This window comes from Hylobates moloch, unplaced genomic scaffold, assembly GCF_009828535.3.
Source record: "Hylobates moloch isolate HMO894 unplaced genomic scaffold, HMol_V3 SCAFFOLD_6, whole genome shotgun sequence".
In the NCBI taxonomy this organism is placed as follows: domain Eukaryota; kingdom Metazoa; phylum Chordata; class Mammalia; order Primates; family Hylobatidae; genus Hylobates; species Hylobates moloch.
The window spans coordinates 128112808-128133739 of NW_026652281.1; the positions used below are offsets into that span (position 1 = coordinate 128112808).

A 20932-nucleotide genomic window follows, 5' to 3' on the forward strand; every position below is an offset into this window, starting at 1 on the left:
GAGTTTATAAAACCAGTTCTGATCTACTCTCATTCCCTCCCACAGTTCTCCAAGTCAGCTAAGGTTAAGATGAGGTGTTCTGTTTGACAGATGAGGAAACTGAGGCTCACAGAAGGGCGACGCCTTGCCCCGGGTCTCCTGATGAGTGAGGGGCAGGACTGGAATTTAAACCCAAGTCTCCTGAGTCCTGGCCTAGGCTCCTTCCGCTGCCCCTGGTTGCCCTACCCTCAGGGAGGCCCTGATACGTCACCATTACTCAAGAGTAATGGTGACCATCTCAGGGAAAGGAAGAAAAGGGGAACAGAAGGAGGGACCCAGGAAAGCAGGGGGTTGATAGGGGAACATTAGCGCATAAATGAACATGAGTCAGAATGTTGATCTTCTTCAACTTGGATTTATGTCCATGATTCGTGCAAATAGCTATCCAGGGATGGACAGCCACCCTAATCTGGGCGTCTGGCACCACAGGCCTCCAGCTATGGGGTCCAGGGTGTGAACCTCAGGGCCTGGCAGCTTCAGGCTGGGGCCCCTCGGCGGACGTGGCTGGCATGGCCTTCTCCCATCTGTGATGGCTTCAGCAAGGCTACAGTGAGTGGTGGTGGAGAGGGTCCCAGAGCCAGAATATCTGTCATTCTCTTCTGTTCCGGAGACAAACCCACACTTCCCACAGCTCCTCACAGAGGGGTAGGGGTGTGCGTGGGGCAGGTCCTGCTACAGAGCTTGAAGCACAAATAAAACACACACACAAATTGGTCATGGCAACTAGAGGGCCTGAAACCACTTCCGGGACGTTTTGAAGGAAGGGAGTCTTGGCTGCATCCCGCTCTTAGGATTGCTGCTCCTGGAGGCTTCTGCAACGGATGGCAGGTCAAAGCCGGATGAGGCCTCTCTCCACTCAGCAGCAGGGAAGTGAGTTTTTCCCAGTCACTCCCAGCAGAGTACAAATGAAAGCCTTCTGGGTGGAGCCTCCCCAGTCCTGTAAACAGCTCAGTTCAGGGACTGGTGTACAAGCTGGCCACCCATCTCAACCTCTCATCCAGCTGAGGCTCTGGCCACACTGTGCAAGTGGCTTCTAGTTGTTCGGCAATCTGAGGTCAGCTGGCTCTGCAAGATGAAGGTGGAGCCAAATGACACAATCTGGTCTCACTGAGGCCCCTCACGGTCATTTTTTGGAGACTCTAAATGAACAAAAATTTTGAGGACTTCATGATTATGTGGTAGAGTGAGTTTCAAAGTCTCTTATGGAATGCAATACAGGAACAGTGAAAATAACAGCTAGGGTTACTGGGTGCTACCAAGTGCCAGGGCTAAGTACCTTAGGTACGCTGGTCATGTAATCTTCACCCAGCCCTATGAGGAAGGCTGGTTATTATCCTATTGTAGAAGAGGGAACTGGGACACTAAGAGGTTTTAAATGACTTGCTCATAGTTCCAGGTCCAGGAAGTAGTGGGGCTAGGATTTGAACCCAATCTCAAATCCTGGAGCAGTTCTGGGGAGGGAGCCCCTCCCATTAAACCAATCTCTACCACTCATCAAAGCAGCCTCCAAGGGGCTCCACTGAACTTGCAGGGCTCTTCGGGGAAAAACAGAAAATGATTGAGCAGCCCAATCCCTTCTTCCAATCACCAAATCCTCCAAACAACAACCCCTCCAAGGTGTCCGTCCCATGGCCTCTACTCACACACCTTCTGCAAAGGGACACTCGCTACCTCCCAGAGCTGGCTCCATTTCTGCACAACTGTGTCCCTTACAAAATTCCTCTTCATGTTGTGATGGACTTGGCCTCCCTGTCATTCCCACCCACTAGTTATAATTCTGTTCCCAGAAGTCCCATAGGCGAGGTGGTGCCTGGTGCCCCATGAGAGCTCTACAGGGAGCAATGGCAGTCACTAAGGTCCCAATCTTTTCACGAGTGGACATAGCTCCAGGCTCTTCAGCCTTTCATGGTGGACACCATGGTCAGGGGAGCTTTTCAAACAGAAATATGGTCATGCCACTCTGCTTTAAAAATGTCCAGTGACTACACATTATGCTGAGGATAAGACCTAGGCCTCCCACCACGCTCCGCAGGCCTGCACGGTCAGGACCCGGCTACATCCCGAACCCTGAGTTGCCCCTCTCTTTCCCTACCTTGTTCTTGGCTCCAGCCACACTGGTCTTCCCTCCGATCTTCAAATCGGCTCCCCTACTTCCCCTCCTCCCACTAAGGCCTCTGCATTTGTCATGTTCTCTGCAAAAGCATCCTCCACCCCTACCTCTCCACCTAGCTAGTGTCACTCATTCTGAGAGTCTCAACTAAAATGCTGCCCCCGGTCTACGTCGGCTTCCTCTGCTATCTGCTCCCACAGAAACCGGCTCTTCTTCCTTTAGGGCACTTGAGTGCAGCCTGTTTGTGTGGTGTTTGTTTATTCATTTCTGCCTCCCTCATTAGACATTACACTGTATAAGGGCAAGGACTGTATCTGCTTCTGTTCTCTTGGCATCCATGGCACCTAGCACAATGCCTGGCATTAGATAATGCACTAGAAGGAATGGTTTCAGCCCCCCTCACTCTGTGGTTGCCATCACTCTCCATTCAACACTGTTTTGGAAAGCTGGGCCTCTCCTCCACCAAGATCAGAAAGTAACAACATCACCCCCAAACTCAGGCAATGCTGGCAGATGAGACGTTATCTCCCCCAGGGAGGACCAAGACTCAGTATTAGGGGCTCACCTGGTTCTGTAGGCCTGGCTGTGGGAGGGTCCATCACTTGGGAGCTCTGATTTGGATTTCGAACCCCTCCACAGGGTAGACGCCAGGTGTATTCCGGCTGCGACAAAACTGGTGCTTAATAATCAATAACCACACCCAAAAATTACAATAGCACCTACTGTGCCAGAACAATATTAAATCTGTATTAGTCAAGTATAATTGAATCTTTGTAACAACCCAGGCTGGCACTCCCATTTCACAGGTAAGGAATCTGAGGCTCAGAGGGGATAACTTGCTGAAGGTCATCCAGCAAGGAGAATGGCTAAGCTTGGATTTGAATCCAGGTCTTTGTAAATCCAGAGCCAATCTCTTCAGTGCCATACTATACTCTGGTGTTTAAAGATGTGTACCAAGAATGGTCATATGGGAGAAGCTGAAAAAGAGGCCAGCCAGGAGGTTTCTGTAATGGTCCAGGGGAGAGCTGGGATGCCTAAGGTGGGGCTGTGGCAGGGGAAGGACTGGGGCAGATGGGACAAGTGACAGCAGATCTTTGGAGGAAGAATGATAAGAAGGGAAAAGAGGCCAGGCGCAGTGGCTCACACCTGTAATCCTAGCACTTTGGGAGGCCGAGGCGGGTGGATCACCTGAGGTCAGGAGTTCAAGACCAGCCTGGCCAACATGGAGAAACCCCGACTCTACCAAAAATACAAAAAATTACCGGGCGTGATGGTGCATGCCTGTAATCCCAGCTACTCGGGAGGCTGAGGCAGGAGAATAGCTTGAACCTGGGAGGCAGAGGTTGCAATGAGCCGAGATCATATCACTGCACTCCAGCATGGGCAAAAAAGAGTGAAACTCCATTGAAAAAAAAAAAAAAAAAAAAGGGAAAAGAAAATAAAAAAAGAGAGGAGAGAAGAGGAGGGGAGGGGAGAGGAACAGAGGGGAAGGGAGAGGAAAGGAAAGGAAAGAGAGAGAAACATGGTGAGGCTCTGGAACCTAGTTACATGCAGAAGTTATAAGAAAAAGCAAACGCAAACTCTGATACCCATGGCCTGGGACCTGGAGGGAGTCCTCCTTCCCACCCTGCACTCTTACTCAGCCTTCTCCGCCCTAGACCAGTGACCCTGAACAGCTGTGGGGCAGCCCTGTGGGATTGTGGCCAGATCCCTGCCCCTGGGTAGCAGCCCAGAGCCACGCCCTGGACACCCACCTGCCACCATGGTGCTGTTTAATTCAGTTTCTTTAACGCAGTTTCTGAACCCCTCACTTAACCTTCCTCTCTGGAAGGTGTCTGGGGCAGCCTGTGTGTGCCCTGGAGCAAGGGAGGGGCACAGACTCACCAGATGGAAGAGGCGCGAGTTGGGGAGTGGGGGCGGGTGCTCCATGGCCATGGGAGGAGGGGGGTAGCGGATCTGGGACCAGTCCTCGAAGCCATGGTGTGGCACCATGGCTGGCATGGGCGGGTAGGCGTAGGGGTAGGCCCCGCAGAGATGTTCCGGGTGGGGCTCCACGTGGTAGCGCTCTCCCGAGGCCTGCAAGAAAGGCTCACGTCTGGCTTTGGCCTGCAACAGGCTGCACAGGACACCCATCTCATCACCCTCTAATTAGAATGTTAGCTCTCTGAAGGCTAGCAGGCTGAGTACCAAAGGCTGGTATGTGGTCATGAAAGGCTGCCACATGGGTACAGAAATCTGGATACATGGGCATAGAAGGCTGGATATATGAGCATGGAAGGCTGCAAGGGCATGGAAGGCTGGGTACACATGCATGGAAGGTTGTGACATGGGCACAGAAGGCTGGTACATGGGCACGGAAGGCTGGTACATGGGCACGGAAGGCTAGTACATGGGCACGGAAGGCTGATACATGGGCACGGAAGGCTGGTACATGGGCACGGAAGGCTGGTACATGGGCACGGAAGGCTGGGTACATGGGCACGGAAGGCTGGGCACATGGGCACGGAAGGCTCACACATGGGCACGGAAGGCTGGGCAAATGGACACAGAAGGCTGGGCACATGAGTACAGAAGGCTGATACATGGAAATGGAAGGCTGGGCACATGGGCATGGAAGGCTGGTACATGGACATGGAAGGCTGGTACATGGACACGGAAGGCTGGGCATGGGCACAAAAGGCTGGAACATGGGCACAGAAAGTTGGATACATGGGCACGGAAGGCTGGGCGCATGGGCACAGAAGGTGGGTACATGGGCACAAAAGGCTCATACATGGCCAAAGAAGGCTAGTCATATGGGCACGGAAGGGTGCTACCCGGACACAGAATGTCAACAGTGATGACAGCTAATGCATTGTGGGCACTGCCTCTGTACCAATACTGCTCTAAGGCTTTTCCTGTATTACTCATCAGTTAGTTAGCAGAGGATGTCCCCATGCCCGAGCACACACTGTGTGTCCATCAGGCTAGCTCCCTGAGGAAGGTAAGAGGATGTCAGTGCTGCCACCTCCCTCAAGCCTCCTCACCTTTGCTTTCCTCTTCTGCTGTCTGAGGGCTTCTCTTGCCTTCTCCTCATCTTTGAATGCTTTTAGCTGAGAGAAGGGAGGGAGAAAAGACTGTCAGCACAGGTGGTTTCTGGCCAGGCCTGGATCCAGCCACGAGGACTGACCGGCTGATGCTTCCCTCTGGGCCACCATGCGTGGGCCAGCCCCGGGAAAGGGCCCTGAGGGCCGAGCACAGCCCAGGCTGTTGCTGCAGGCCACCTGCTTGTCATAGTAGTCTGTGCACAGGTCAAGAGGGTTCACGTGAACCTCGCTGCTTCTGTGCTAACATCTTTTAGTTCCACTCTGGGAGAATAAAGCCCCAGAACTGACTGTGGAAAGTCAGAGGTAGAGGTATCTTAGAGTAAACCTCGTCACTGTACAAAGAAAGAGTCAGAGAGGGGAAGGGCCTTGCCGAGGTCAAATATGATTGCAGAGCTGGAGAGAAGCAGTGAGTGTCCTGACATCCAGCCTCACCAGGGCCCTCCAATCCATGGCCCCTCTCCCCACGAGGACAGGCCAGTCGCCCTTCCTGGGTCCAGTCACTCTCACCTGAGCATTCGACAGGGTGACCTGGGCCTGTAGCTTCTCCACTTGCTTCTTCAGCTCTTCCTTCTCCTCATTCATGCGCTCACGATCACTGCGCTCCCTCTGGAAGTCCTCCTCGAAGATCTTCACCTGGTGTGGAGGGAGGGTGAAGAGAGGGAGGCGGATGGTCCTGAGTGGGGATTTCTCCTCAGGCCCAGACTCCCATGTCTCCTGCTGGGATCACAGATGGCAGAGCTGGGGGTCGCCATGGGGAGTGGGACAGGTACACCTCCAGCCCCCACCCTGACTTCAAACAGAGTAGTTCTGTGTCCTTCTATCTTACATTCTGGGCTTCGAGGTAGAACTTTATTTGAACAAAGGATATATGGTTTTAAAAAAAGATTGAAAGCCATCAACCAGTGCAATCCTTTCACTCCGCTGAGACCCACAGGGGCAGTGATCTCAGAACCAGAGTGTGGTGTAGACCAGAGTTTGGATCTGCTGGTTCTGAGGGCAGAGACCCTACAAACTCTGCTAGGGCTCCGGGGTGCCCTGGCAGAGATGGGTTGGGTGGGGCCTGCCTCTGTCTCTTAGCCTGTAGTTTCACATCCTTAGTGCAGATCAGCTGAGACACTGGCCAGGTTCAAGGTGGTTTAGGAGGATCAAAAGCATAGTAAATTAAATAGCACAGAGACAATGGGAGAGCCATAACCTTTTCGTTTCCGTTCACCCCAATCCTTCTGTGTCCCTCAGGGCTAGTAGGTCTTTAATACCATTTTAGTACCTGCCAATCTCCTTTAAATAAAGGAGAAAAGAACTCCAATTCAGAGTCCTTATCTGGCAAGAGTATCTGGCTAGAGTTTAATAACATTGTTTGTATTGTTTATTGTGTACAGTTACTTTCTACTTGTGACAAATAATAAATGGTTTTTTTCCATTTATAGCAGTGATATAAGCTCCCTTTTAAATTCATTTATTTAGAATTTATTTTTTAAATACTAGGTAAATAATAGCACGTGTGGGGCATAGAGATGGCTAAATCATAAAGGTGGTGGAGGAACGACTTAAGCTAGGGTTATAGTGCTGGAAAGGATAAACCTAGAGCCAGAGGGGGTCCCTGGCCAATGGCCAGAAAGTGGATTACTAATTACAGGTTCCATGTGATTCCAAGCCGTCTGGGCCCTCAGGAAAGCTCCAGCTCCCACTGAGCACCTCCCACCTGATTTCCTCCCAGAAGCCTCACCTGCTGTTTCAGCAACTCATTCTGCGTGACCAGCTCCTGTTTCCTTAGGAGGGCCCCTGCTCCTTCTGGGCTCCCAAATGCTGTTGGTGGAGATGATGGCGGGGTTTGGATGCTCAGTGCTTCCTCCAGGGCCTGGAATCAGGTAAAGAAAAGACAGGACCATCAGCAGGAACCCCTGGAAATCAGGGCCCTTTGGAGGGGTCATCCTCAGGGACCTCCTTCCTAATAATAATCATACTAATAATAGCCACCACCATCAGTCCTATTTAATAAATGCTGCCCTATTTATTTGCATTCTACATATATCATTTCATTGAATCTTCTGCACAGTGCCATGAAGAAAAGACTATGATCATCATCCTCATTTGACAGATGTGAAAACTGAGGCTCAGAGACCTGAAGGGACTTGTCCAAGGTCAAGGTCACACAGCTAGTAAGTGGCAGAACACAGATTCAAGCCCAGCACATGCTCTTACCCAGCAGGCTAAACTGGGGTTGTCATGCAGAAAGGGAAATCTCCCCTTCCCTGAACAGGTGTGGCTCAATTCTTAGCACCCAGACCTAGAAGGAAGATTTAAGTCCTCCGGGGGAAGCTTCAGTCTCCCCAACAACTGCCCTGCCCTGAGATTCTTCAGCTTCAGCAACCCATTCCCATCCAAACCACCCCTTCCATCCTCAACACTTACGTACATAGAGAAGACTGGATTTAATTTCTGCTTAGTTAATATTTTCCCTTTCTAACACTGAAAATGGGCTGAAATATCATCAAATAACATTTTGAAAATAAAGTACTCTTAATCTGTCATGTTCACAATAGATTATATAAACAGTGTGCCCACATCTTAAAGGTTTCAGTTAACTGTGTTTCCCCTTTAACTCTGTTAACACGTTACTCAGAACTCTGGAACACGTCTCAAGACTGGGCACCCTGGACTTTGGCCCCAGGACAGCAGGGCCTCCCCTCGCATGCCTCAGCATCGCCCGTGGGCCTCCCTGGACCGTGGGGAGATAGAGACGTGGCCCAATTTGGACTCGGGCTTCCACCTGGTCTACTCAGCTCCCCTAGACATGCAAAGAAACTGCAGGACCGAGAGTAAATTCAGGATGCTCCGAGGGGAAGTTACGGCTCCACTTTATCTTCCTACGCCACCCCACTTTTTAGATGAAAAGACTGAGGTCCAGCGACAGGGAGATGCCTAGGTCATGAGCAAAGAAGGCCACATGCCCTGCATTACTCATCCACACGGTGTCTGTCCCTGGCTCTGCCAAGAAAACCTCCAAGGTCATCTTTATGATCGGCAGCATGGACAATTCCCTGCCTGGATTTAGAGCCCCAAGTCCCCCAGCTCAGGACAGATCGCTTTTCTTTCTCTGGAAACAGGTCAAGGGCCCCAGACTTGGCATAATCAGTGTTTACAAAACACCAAAACCAAAAAGAAAGGGTTTCCTCAGCAGGCCTAGGAATGCTCAACTCATGCCAGAGTCCACTGTGACCAGGGTCAGGAGGCAGAGGGAAAGGAAAAACAATTAGCATGAAATGAAAAGCTGAGCCATGAACTTAACTCCTCCAGGCCCTCAGAGAATGTTTCCTTTCAAAGCCCCCTCCTGTCAGCTTGCATCTTTGAAACCCTGCTGGAAAGCAGGCAGAACTAGAGCCGTTCCCACCAGGGCTTGGATGGCAAAACTGAACTGGAGAGGCTGGAGAGGCTAAGCTGGGACTAGACCACTCCGCTTGGCTCAGACCAGAGGGTTTCTGGTTTCCCCAGCCTCTACCCTGGGGGCCCCGTCTCCCTGGATCCCACTGCACAATGGCGGGCCCCTCGGCCCGTACTCCTTCACTCCCATCAGCGTGTGCTGAACACGTGCTTGATGCCAGGTGCTGTACAAGGCGCCCAGGGTATACACCTTGGCGAAGGTGTGCACCTCCCACCGCCAGATGGGAAGACAGAATTAAATAAGTGATGACGAGCCATAAAGAGGAGTGTCAGAGAAGTTGCTGGTACCTCAGCAGCATAGACCAGGGCAAGCTGAATGAGATTCAGGGAAGGCTTTGCTGAGGAAGTGAGGGTAAAGCGAACCCTGACAATCAGGGTGGGCAGGTGAGGCGTAAGGGGAAGAGTGCACCTCCAGAGGGAAGGGTGACACAGGCTCATTCAAGGGCTGAGTCACTCTGAGTGTAGGAGGCAATGGCAGAGCAGGCGGGAAACAGGATACCAGCTCACTGACTGGGGGTTACCCTTCCTGAGCTGAATGGTTGGGGGTGCCAGTGATGGGGTGGGCATTGCAGCTGGACTCAAGAGAGCCCGGCCAAGGGACCCGGGCCAAGGCACCCACCTTGTTGAGCCGCTGGATCTCCTTTTCCTGGTACTCACGCTGTCGGGTGAGCGGGCTCAGCTGATCCTGCAGGTACTTGACTTTTTGGCGCAGCTCCTTGGCCTCCGCTGTCAGCTGCTCCTTGTCGGTCTGCAGGGAACCCAGGGTTGGTAAGCTGGCTAGGATGGCCTCTCCAGGAGGCCTCGGATTCTCGGTCCTGCCTGGCCCAGCCCTTACATTCTCCCCTGGCCATCACTCCACAATGCTCACATGCAAGGCACCTGGGGTCGGTGCAGTAATGTCCATCCGGTCCTGCCCTCAATTATCATGTGTCAATTTAAATGATAATTAAAAAAAGAAAAAGCAGTAGCTCAGCTGAGTAAAAGACCCTGGATTCCGACACCAGTTCATCCACTAAGCAGCTGAGACCCCCGGCACTGCCACAGCCCTCTCTTGTCTAAGCTTACCTACCTGTCACAGGTATGGGGTTCCTAACATGAGTCACACAGAGGCCTCAGGAGGGCCGTGAGCCCCAAAACTGAATGCAAAATTTTGTCTGTGTGTAATCTGCTAGAAAGAAAAGCCATAGTTCTGACCAGATTCACATGGGGGTTTTCCGTGATCCACAGAAAGCGGTAATCCCTAACAGACACTTCAGCTCGTACAGCCTTGGAGCCTAGAGGAGAGATGACACGCCCAGAGAGGACTGTGGCATAAGGCAGAGAGTGCTCCTCCAGAAAGAAACAAAATACTGTGGGGCTAAAAGAAAGATCACCACAGCCGAGGGAAGGCTTCCAGGGGGCAGTCCCATACCCTCTATGGAACCAGCAGGGCTTCGCCACAGACAGCCAAGACTGGGATGGCCTTTAGAGAGCATCAAGCCCCAGCCCTGTAATATGATGGGAAACAAATGTCCAGAGAGGGGAAGTGACATACCCAAGGCCACACAGTGAGCTGGGGCTAGAACCCAGGTTTCCTATTCCCTTGCTCTCTCCCCTTCCATGTCAAAGGAGGTGTTGAAACTAGGGGATGGCAGCACAGTGCAGTGGAAAGACCAGGCACGTCCCCAAATAAACTATATATTCCTATGTGTACATATATGCGAGAAAGGTCTGGAAACAGATGCACCAAAATGGTAACGGTGGTTCCCTCTAGGGAGGGTCTGGGATCATGGCAGTGGGAGGTGGTCCAGGGAAACTTTCACTTTGTAGCGTGTGGACCTTTCATAACTGTGTATTCACAGCATGTGATTAGGAGACCAGTCGCAGGGGTTAGTTTTCACCCAGCCCTGTGTGACCTTTAGTCAGTACGGACTGCAGAGGGCAGGCTTGGTCAGAACTCCCTGGGAATCATTCTGGACTCCCCAACAAGAGGCTCTCGGATGGGCATGGCCTTTACCGGAATACATACTTACCTACAGGGCCACGCCTTGTCATGAAACGTCCTACCTTCCCTGTAGCTGACAGGGAAGAGCCCTCGGATTCCAGGGATTTGTCTCACCTATGGCTGTGAGCGAGGGAGAGGGGCCAAAGAGCCAGGACATCTGGCTGCAAGTCACCAGGTATGACTGCGCACTCATAAGGAAAGACAGAAGTGTTCTCCCTACCACACCTCCAAGGTAAAGGGGTGTCACAGACGCAGGCTGACTGCTCAAATAAGGCCCCTGGTGTCCCATGCTGACGGGAGGAACTCTGAAAGGCAGTCCATGTTGAAAATGTCCATTTTTAAGCTAGGCAAAAGACCATGCCCAGTTCCCATGAAGGGGAATACATGGTGACATAAATAAAATCTCCCAAGAGTCTGGCAGTCAAGTGGCCTTTCCTCTTTAAGCTGCTCCAAGGTCCTAATGGGCCTTGGCTGGTCTCAGTCATACATATGACTGTGCAGATACTACTACTTCAGGGGACCTGTTGTTTCCCCCCAAGAAAGAATCTGGTCCCACTTATGCCCACTCTCTGATCTCTGTAACTTTTTCTTCGTAGTACTTTTTTTTTTTTTTTTTTTTTTGAGACAGGGTCTCATTCTGTTGCCCAGGCTGGAGTGCAGTGACGCAATCTCAGCTCACTGCAACCTCCACCTCCCGGGTTCAAGCAATTCTCGTGCCTTAAGTCTCCCGAGCAGCTGGGACTACAGACATGCGCCACCACTCCCAGTTAATTTTTGTATTTTTATGAGAGACAGGGTTTCACCATGTTGGCCAGGCTGGTCTTGAGCTCCTGATCTCAAGTGATCCGCCCACTTTGGCCTCCCAAAATGCTGGGATTACAGGCATGAGCCACCATGCCCAGCCATACATTTTTCTTTTAAAGAAACAGGGTTTCACTCTGTTGTCCAGTCTGGAGTGCAGTGGCACGATCAAAGCTCACTGAACCTTCCAACTCCTGGGCTCAAGCAATCCTCCCACCTTAGCCTGAGTAGCTAGGTCTACAGATGCACGCTACCACACCCAGCTAATTTTTTAATTTTTGTAGAGACAAGGTGTGGCTATGTCACTGAGGTTGCTCTCAAACTCCTGGCCTCAAGCAATCCTCCCACCTTGGCATCCCAAAGTGCCAGGATCACAGGCACAAGCCACCCAACCCGGCCTTCTTTGCAACACTTAACACACTTTTACTTTATTTGCTTCTGTAATTAGTTGTCTGGCACCTCTTTCCCAGCGAGGGCAGGGTTGAGCTGTTCCTGTGGACTCTATGCCCAAGCACAATGCCTGAGACAGGCTCTGAAGACAAATGCCTGGATGAATGGATAAATGAAGCTCTGTCTCATGTTGTACCCCTCCCCAACAAATCACCATCACTATGCTGAACACTTAGCAGCATCCCACCCCACCAAATGCCATACAGCAAGCCTGCTTGGATCTTTTTTTTTTTTTTGAGAAAGAGTTTCACTCTTGTTGCCCAGGCTGGAGTGCGATGGTGCAATCTCGACTCACTGCAACCTCCGCCTCCCAGGTTCAAGCAATTCTCCTGCCTCAGCTACCTGAGTAGCTGGGATTACAGGTGCTTGCTGCCACAACTGGCTAAGTTTTGTATTTTTAGTAGAGACGGGATTTCATCATGTTGGCCACGCTGATCTTGAACTCCTGACCTCAGGTAATCCAACTGCCCAGGCCTCTCCAAGTGCTAGGATTACAGGCGTGAGTCATCGTGCCCGGCCGCCTGCTTGGATCTTTTATACTGTGTGCTTCCCTGTACAGTTCCCCAGTCCCTACAATTTTAATGGAACAAAAAGTTCTGAATAAAAACAAGAAAATGTGAAAAGCTGTAGTTAATGCAACCTTCTCAATTTTCACATGGGAAACTGCAGTGCAGGGAAGGAACGTGCCTGTGATTTTGGTCACCTAGCTCTTTGGCACTAGACCCCCGGGTCTCCTGACTCCTGCCCCTGGCTTGTTTGCTCCACTGAACTCTCTGCTAATGTGGAGGGGAACTGACTCTGCAGGGACCAGCAGTCACACTTGCCTCCTCCATTTCAATCTTGGACTTGGCCAGGAGGAGCTTGCGGTCAAAGTCACGCTGCTTCTGCTCCCGCTCGGCCTCCAGGTCAGTCACCTGCTTCTGCAAATCAGCCAGCTTCTGACGCAGCTCAGTGATCTGGGTTCAGAGGCAGAGAGAAGGAGTGTGTGAGGCAAGGATGTAGAGTACTTCCAGGATGTGGGCAGGGCCTGGCTGCCCCTGGGCCCTCCAACACTGCCCCCAACTTCTCCTCGGGGCCATACTAGGGCTCAGCGTGGCCACTCCCCAAGGTTCAAAGCTGCTAAAGAGGCAGCGAGATGAAGACCAGGCATGCCCTGTGGGCGCGGCCAGGAACCCCACATTACCTTCTGCTCATACTGCTGCTTCATGGACCGGAAATGCTGGTCCCACTGCTTGTTCACTTCCAGCAGCTGTGGGGAGAGACTGGAGTTAGTGGCAGATGAGCAGAGAAGGAACAAGGAGAGCCAACTCCTGCCCCATGTATACCAGCGTCCCAAGGTGCACTCAGTGTGTGTGAATAGTGGCTACAGACACTGTCTCCATCCCTCACCTCTCAAAAACTCAGTGTTGCTCAAAGCCATCCACCTTCATCCACTGCTGCATTTTACCTTGCCAGGAAAGCAAGATTAACACTAAGACATGGAAACTACATCATTTTGGTGAATAATTATGGAACACACACACCTCTTTGGAGGGCAGTCTGGGATTATGTATTGAAATTTCACATTTTCATCAACTTTAACCCAATAATTCCACTCTGAAGAATTTAACCAATAGAAACACTTACACAAGTGTGCAAATATATATATACAAGGCTAATCATCTCAGCAATATCTGTATTACAAAAAAATCCAGAGGCCAATCTAACCACAGAAGATAGGTTAAGTAAACGATAGTATAAACAGACAATGCGCAGCTGTTAAGAAAATAAGAAGAAAATAGGCGGCCAGGCACAGTGGCTCATGCCTATAATTCCAGCACTCTGGGAGGCCAAGGTGGGCCAACTGCTTGAGTTCAGGAGTTCGAGACCAGCCTGGAGAATATGGCAAAACCCATCTCTACAAAAAATACAAAAATTAGCCGGGCATGGCGGCACGCATCTATAGTCCCAACTACTCGGGAGGCTGAGATGGGAGGATCACCTGAACTTAGGAGGCGGAGGTTGCAGTGAGCCGAGATCATGCCACTGCACTCCAGCCTGGACAACCAAAGTGAGACCCTGTCTTAAAAAAGAAAAAGAAAAAGAAAAAAAGAAAACAGAAAATAAAGCATCTACCACACTTCCTCATTTCGAAGATGACACTAACTATCCACCATACTCTTGATATAACAATTCCTCAGGGAAGAAAAACAACCCTACATCATCAGCTAAATAAAACAAAAGGAGTATTGGCCCTGACCCTTAAGATATGTCATAAGGATCCACACCAATTTCAAAAACATGGTATATGATTAAAAAATTACTAAGAATTGAAGGAATATAGTATATGTTATAGGTATGAATAGATACTCTCAAAGGCAGTTAATTTTTTTTTTGGAGGCAGGCCCAGGCTGGAGTGCAGTGGTGTGACCATGGCTCACTGCAGCCTCCTGAACTCAAGTGATCCTCCCACCTCAGCCCCCCGAGCAGCCGAGACTACAGGTGTGTACTACCACACCCAGCTAATTTATTTTTTGTAGAGACAGGGTCTTGCTATGTTGCCCAGGCTGGTCTCAAACTCCTGGATGCAAGCAATCTTCCTGCATCAGCCTCCCAAAGTGCTGGGATTACAGGTGTGAGCCACCACGCCTGACCCAGTTAATTTTTTAAAAAAGAAAAGAAAAAATAATCTGTAAAGCAGTGTGTGTATATACATATATATATACACACGTATATGTATAATTTTATTCTACTTTGAAAAAACTGGGGGATATGCAACAAACTGTAATCAGCTGTGGTTTTCTCTAGGAGGTGGTATTCTTGATCTTTTCGTAATGAGCATTATATCACTTTTGAAATCAGAAAAAAAAAACGCTTATAACAATACAAAAAGAAACCTAAAACTAATATGCACATCAAGAAGCTTTCAAATGTGCAGGAGGACGAGGGCAGGCAGGCTCGGGGTTCTAGAAAAGCACCTGGGCTGTGTGGAGAGGGGCTAGACGGAACAGACAGAAAAAGTGTCTACCAAAAAGGAGCTGCACTTCGACCTCAGGTCTGGAAAGACTGGACTAGGCTGGGGGTGTGAGGAGGGGGAGGAAGACACGTGAGACCCATGGGAAAAGGCGCAACAGACTGCAGCACAGGGACGCTGCTGCGTGGCTTCTCTCTTGGCAGCAGAGGGAAACTAAGAGCCTCCTACGAACTGGCTCCTGCACCTTAGTGGGACTGGGGGACATTTAAACTACCTAACGACCTGGCCATTGCCTTAATGGAGTTTAGGAATCCACTCAGTATTCTGTGGCAGGCTTCAGCTGCTGGCTGATCCTTTTCCTTCTTGCCTATGAAAATTCTTGAAATGGGAGTCTCAAAATATCTGCAAAGTAGCTACACCAATAGAGGTAGGTAGCTTTTTTTTTTTTTTGAGATGAGGTCTTGCTCTGTTGCCCAGGCTGGCATGCAGTGGCGCGGTCTCAGCTCACTGTAACCTCAGCCTCCTGGGTTCAAGTAACTCTCCCTGCCTCAGCCTGAGTGGCTGGGATTACAGGCATGTGCCACCATGCCCGCTAATTTTCTGTATTTTTAGTAGGGACGGCGTTTCGCCATGTTGGCCAGGCTGGTCCTGAACCCCTGACCTCAGGTGATCCACCCGCCTCAGCCTCCCAAAGTGCTGGGATTACAGGCATGAGCCACCATATCCAGCCAAGGTGGCTTTTAACGTTAAAAATTTTGACAGTAAATTTATGGAGCCTCCAGGCTAGTGGGAAGTGGCCTTAATCCCCTCCTTCCATGATGGGCCCTCCCTAAACCATCTCTTGAGGGTCCCTCCACTCCTCATCAGTGATGCTAAAACTTGCCTAACTTATCACAACCTCTTTTCACCATCCAAGGTCTACCATAGGAGCCTGCCTAAACTCTATCCCCAACAATTTTAGGCCATGCCCCACCTGCCACCTCCTCAGTGACCACTGTAGGCAAAGGGACTGATCAAGAGAGGACAGTCCAGGGCGAGGAGTCAGACCTCATCCACAGGCAGGCGGGTCAGTGGTCACCATGCCAACTCCTCACGGTGACCTGGGACCTGCCAGAGCCGGGAGGCCAGGGGCAAGCCTTTGTGCTGCTGGTCCTGGGAGGGAAGAGGGATCCTCCCACTACTGCCACCCCAGCCACCTACCTCACTGCGTTGCTGCTCCAGCATCTTCACCTTCTTCTCAGCTGCGCCCAAGGCCGCCACCTCTGGGACCTTACCTGCCGTCACACTAGCCTGGGGAGAAGCACAGAGGGGCCTTCACCAAAACCTCAATGCAAATTATCTCACCTACTCTCGGTGCTCCTCTAAGACCCCTCACCCAAGTGGCCCCAGCCCTCTGTCTCCCTACTCCTCCCACCCAGCAGGACACCACTAACCATCCCAGTCGTGACTACATCCCCTTCTAGAAGTCTACAAGATGATGATTCCCCCTCCCTGACTCAGGGTGGCTGCCAGGCCCTCTCCCCTTCCCTTCTCCCCTCCCTACAGCCCCTCTCCCTGCTTAAGTATAACCTCTAAGGTACTACCAGCCACTCTCCTCACCCCCTACACACATCAGCCAAAAAACTTTCTGGCCTGGAAGGTAAGACATTTGAGATATAGATATAGACAGATATGGATATAGATATGTTCATTCTATAAAACATATATGTTTTATAAAACTTTTATAAAAGTTAAAGTTATATAAAATGTTTATTTAAAAACATTTTTAGAAAGACACAGAAATAAAGATCTGTGTAGTACACATAGATGTTTCCCAGCTCTGTCCTCTGTAAGGGGCTAAAGCAGAGACATCCAGCAGCACTGAGGACACCTAGTGCTCAGTTGGTTTCTAAATACCATTTTCTTTTTATTAAAAAGAAACAGGGCTGCTTTGAGGGGCTGGAGCAGATAAAATGTAAGGTGAGTTTGATGCATCTTATAGTGACAGAAAGTAAGGAAGTGCTCAAATGAATAATACTAATAACAATAATAATAAAAGGGCATGTCAAAAGGGCACAGGAGACAACCTGAAAAAAACTTCTATGGCCAAAACGGGAACACTTTGAACAGCAAAATACATCACAATAGTATTGGATTATAAGTCACAGTATGAAATAAATATTCTTGAGTTCATACTGATAGAACAAAATAGCTGAATAAATAAATAAATAAATGGGGGAGAAGGGACAGCTCTTCCTTACAAAAGAATTCTGATTCATAAGTGTAGGAAGAATGAGGAAAATACGAAATCACCATTCCATTACTACAGTAATAACTGCTGCAGGTGGAGATCCACCAACGGACACTAAAATCAGTGAGTGAAAGTTTAAGGAAAAGTAGAGTATTCGCATAGTCTCTAAGTTTCTTCTCAAAAACAAACATTTATTAATTACAAAGGGAAAATTGGTCACTTGATTGCAGAAACTTGAAAGACAGCACTTGACCAAGTGATGAAGGTTAACAGTAGTGAAACACTGACATTATGTACCCCGGTCTGCTGGACTGAGAAACGTTCTGCACACTCTGATGTACACAGAACGTCACCTCCGTGAGATTCTTGCCAAAACACATAACCTCAGTCTCCTCATGAGATCCAATCACTTGTGAGGCATCAATCGTGACAGCAAATGAGCCCATAAAGCCAGTACAACTCAAAAGTGTGAAGGTCATGAAAAGCAAGGAACAACTAGGAACTGTCACAGACTAGAGGAAAATGAGGGAGATGAGACAACTGAATGCAATGTGGGATCCCAGACTCCATGCTGGCACACGACAGGACATGAGTGCAAATCTGGTGAAATCTGAATAAAGTCTGTAGTTTACTAAGTAGTACCTGCCATTAATTCCTAGTTTTGATCATTCAACCTGGGTTCTATAAGATGTTGCCGTTAGGGGAACATCTTACAGATGGAAGGAAGGGGATAGGGGAACTCTCTAGATGATTTTTGCAACTCCTCTGTAAGTCTAGTTGTAACAAAATAAAAAGGTTTAAAGGTTAAAAAAAATAGCAAGTGCTGGGGTCAAACAGCAGACAAGGCCAGTAGTCCGGAGGGTGTGTGTCGACTCTATCTCCAAGCCCCTCTGTGATGGACACCAAGACCCTCCTCTTCTCTGGGCTTCAATACAATGAGAAGCTTAAACAGAAGAAGGTCTGCAGGCCCCATCCGGACTTCTGACACTGTCTGCCATCATCCTGGAGTCAGATTCTCTCTATTCTCAGCATTCTCTTTCCCTCCACACTGCACCCCCCAGAGGCTTCGGGTAGGGCTGGGGGCAGCAGAGTTTGTCCCCTACAGGCTCAGGCCTGTAAGCACACCATAGAACCAAGGAGCAAGGTGAGGGGAACCCTCCAAGGAAGGTCACCTCCTTTGAGAAAAGGGACAGACACCCTGCCCACTTGAAATCTGCGGCATCTTGGATGGGAGCTGTGCTTAGCAAAAAGGTCAACGAGTTACTGGGGAAGGAGGAAGAGGGTGGATTCCAGGCTCTAGGGTGGTGCACCCTGAACCTCCATGAGGGAGAGAGGAGTCCACGTGGAGTCAGCAGAGCTGGCTGCTGGCACCAATCTCCCCTAAAGAGCAACAGCTGACTTTCACTGTTTACAACGCTAAACCTACTTTACAAGCATTGCATCACTGAATCCTCACAACCACCCCTTGAGGCAGGTGTTACTATCTTCATTTTACAGAGGAAACTGAGGCCTAGGAGTCTTATGTGACTTATCCAAGGTTGCAGTGCTGGTAAAAGGTGGAGCTAGTATTCCACCTGCATGCAATTCCAAGGCACACTCGTCGCCCCTCTGTAACACATGCCTCTAATGGGACAGGTGACCCCGGGGCACAAGGGCAAGTCGCTCCCACTCTCAGATAGGGCAGGAAGAGCATCTGGCTCGGGGCTTTCAAGGAAGATGAGTGGAGATTAAAGGGCACAGGAAAAGTAAAGAGACCTGCCCAGGGAATTCCACACCTGAGGCAGCTCAGAGAACCCAAGGGAGAACAGCCGAGTCTACAAGTCCCTTCCACAAGAGGGCAGACAAGGCAGGATCTGATTTGGGGAATAAAGGGAAGAAAAGAGGATCTCCATGGGCTGGGATTCAGAAGACCAGGGAAGAGCAGACTTTCGCCATTTATCAGCATGTTTCCCTGGCCATACCCTACATCTGCCTGATAGCAGGTCACACAGAAATCCTGATTATATGATGTTACATGACCTCTCCAAACCTATGGCCATAGCTATAGAATGGAATACTAGTCCCAGCCTTGCCTACTCTATATGTAGAGATGAGGCCCAAATAAGATAATAGATTTGCATGTCCTGGGTAAACTCTACATTGCCACATAGTAATAAGGAATTAAGCTATTATGGAAATTACTACTATTGCATAGGTGTAGGGTGGGTTAAAGACATTGAGCCCTATTAAACCCCATTAAACCCCATTAAAGGGTGAAGTAAAAACATGTTGGTAAAGAGTTGGGACTTAGCTCTGTAGCAAGGGGAATGGTAATGACTGGGCAAGGGGTGCAGAGTCTGCTCCTGCTTGGGACCTGGATGTGGCCAGTGCTGGGACTAGAGGATGGGGGAGTGGGCCAGCCCTGCAGCATCACCAGACCACACAGACACTGGTCAACACCCTCCCCTCTCCACTTTAGAGGCTCCAGAGACACAATCCCAGGAGCTTAGCAGAATCCAAGGGAGCTTGCTCAACCAAACAACCTAATTCTGCCAGGAATATCAAAGATGTTAAACTGACTTTTGGGAACCACTCTCTAAGACAGACCTTGACAAACTGGAGTGTGTTTAGGGAATGCACCCAGACTGAGAAAACGACTCAACACCACCTTCTATGAACAATGGCTGAAGGAACTGGAGCTATTTAGCCAGGAGAAGAGAAGGCTTATGAGGCCCATGAAGCCACAGTGATTACCAGCAGCCTCTAAGCATGGAGGTCAGGCCAAGTAAAGAAAAAACCATGTAACAGCTAGAACCTTCTACCAGTGGCACTGGCTGCAGGAGGAAGTAGACTCACTGTCACCGGAGGTGGTAAGCAGAGGCTGAGTACCAGCAACCAAGGATGCTACAGAAGGAATTTCTGACCACATACCTGCTGCTGTCCAGCCACTGCCTTCTTGCCTGCCCCTTCCATCTTCGGTGAGCCTGGCTGCCCAGACGCACCCTCTTTGTTGCCATTGCTCATCAACAACTTCTTGAGCTCCAAATTTTCCTCCCTGGGATGGAGGTAAACAGAGAAGTCACAATGCTGACCCTGAGTTAAGAAACCTACAGGGCTCCTTAATGCTCACTATCGCATGAGTTGCAGCTGAGCCCCAGGGAGTACTGCAGGATTCTGACACCTGCCCTCAGGGAAAACCACAAAGGGCATCTTCAGCCACCTTGCTCTCAATCTGTGGGTTTCCCTGAAGGTCTGTGATTGTCAATGGCAGGGGTTCCCCAGCTGTGGAATTTCTATGCACACAAGGCCTTCGGGATATATCCAAACACCGCATTAAATAACCCTGGATCACATTCTAGTGAGAAAGTGACACCCTTTCCAATTATCTTCACATTTCCTGTGTAGACCATGGAGACAGTGTGAGCTTGGTGCTAACAGGCCCTGGGCACCTCTCTAGTTACTTGGCAGTTTCCCTCGTTAACACAGAAGGTGCAGGCTGCAGGCCCAGAGCCTTCAATGTGCAATGATACTTAGCCTGAATTTATTAACATCCTTTCATTTTCATTGCATTTAGAGTTATCTTCTATTTATCACAGGTAATGCTGTTTTCCATTTACTCTAAAGTTTCCTTTATAATTTTAAGTAAAAATATGAATCAAATTAAAGTAAAATTCTAAGTAACTAATAAGGCAGGTGATAGAGGAGATCGTAAAATTAGTGATGTGGATTCAGGTCTCACTAAAATGTTTCTTCTTTCTTTTTTTTTGAGATAGGGTCTCGTTCTGTCACCCAGGCTGGAGTACAGTGGCCCAATCTTGGCTCATCACAGCCTCGACTGCTCCTACTCAAGTAATCCTCC

The 20932-nt window shown here is 49.7% G+C and overlaps 1 protein-coding gene across 11 annotated transcripts in view; it reads right to left on the reverse strand.

The window, feature by feature from the left end:
* Positions 1–374: 374 nt before the first annotated feature.
* TNIP1 (TNFAIP3 interacting protein 1) overlaps positions 375–20932 on the reverse strand; it is a 51261-nt gene continuing 30703 nt past the window's right edge. For 2 of the 11 annotated variants that reach the window (XM_058440046.1, XM_058440049.1), the window contains 12 exons: positions 20005–20128; positions 16065–16154; positions 13095–13160; positions 12736–12867; positions 9296–9424; positions 6962–7093; positions 5743–5868; positions 5176–5241; positions 4034–4225; positions 3412–3548; positions 2715–2828; positions 375–1178 (listed from right to left, as the gene is read on the reverse strand). In XM_058440046.1, coding sequence (XP_058296029.1) covers positions 1163–1178; positions 2715–2828; positions 3412–3548; positions 4034–4225; positions 5176–5241; positions 5743–5868; positions 6962–7093; positions 9296–9424; positions 12736–12867; positions 13095–13160; positions 16065–16154; positions 20005–20128 — 1324 coding nt within the window. In that variant the 3' untranslated portion in view covers positions 375–1162. Of the gene's footprint in view, positions 1179–2714; positions 2829–3411; positions 3549–4033; positions 4226–5175; positions 5242–5742; positions 5869–6961; positions 7094–9295; positions 9425–12735; positions 12868–13094; positions 13161–16064; positions 16155–20004; positions 20129–20932 lie in introns of those variants that run through there. The other 9 variants (XM_032158385.2, XM_032158392.2, XM_032158384.2 and 6 more) reach the window with 6 other exon arrangements.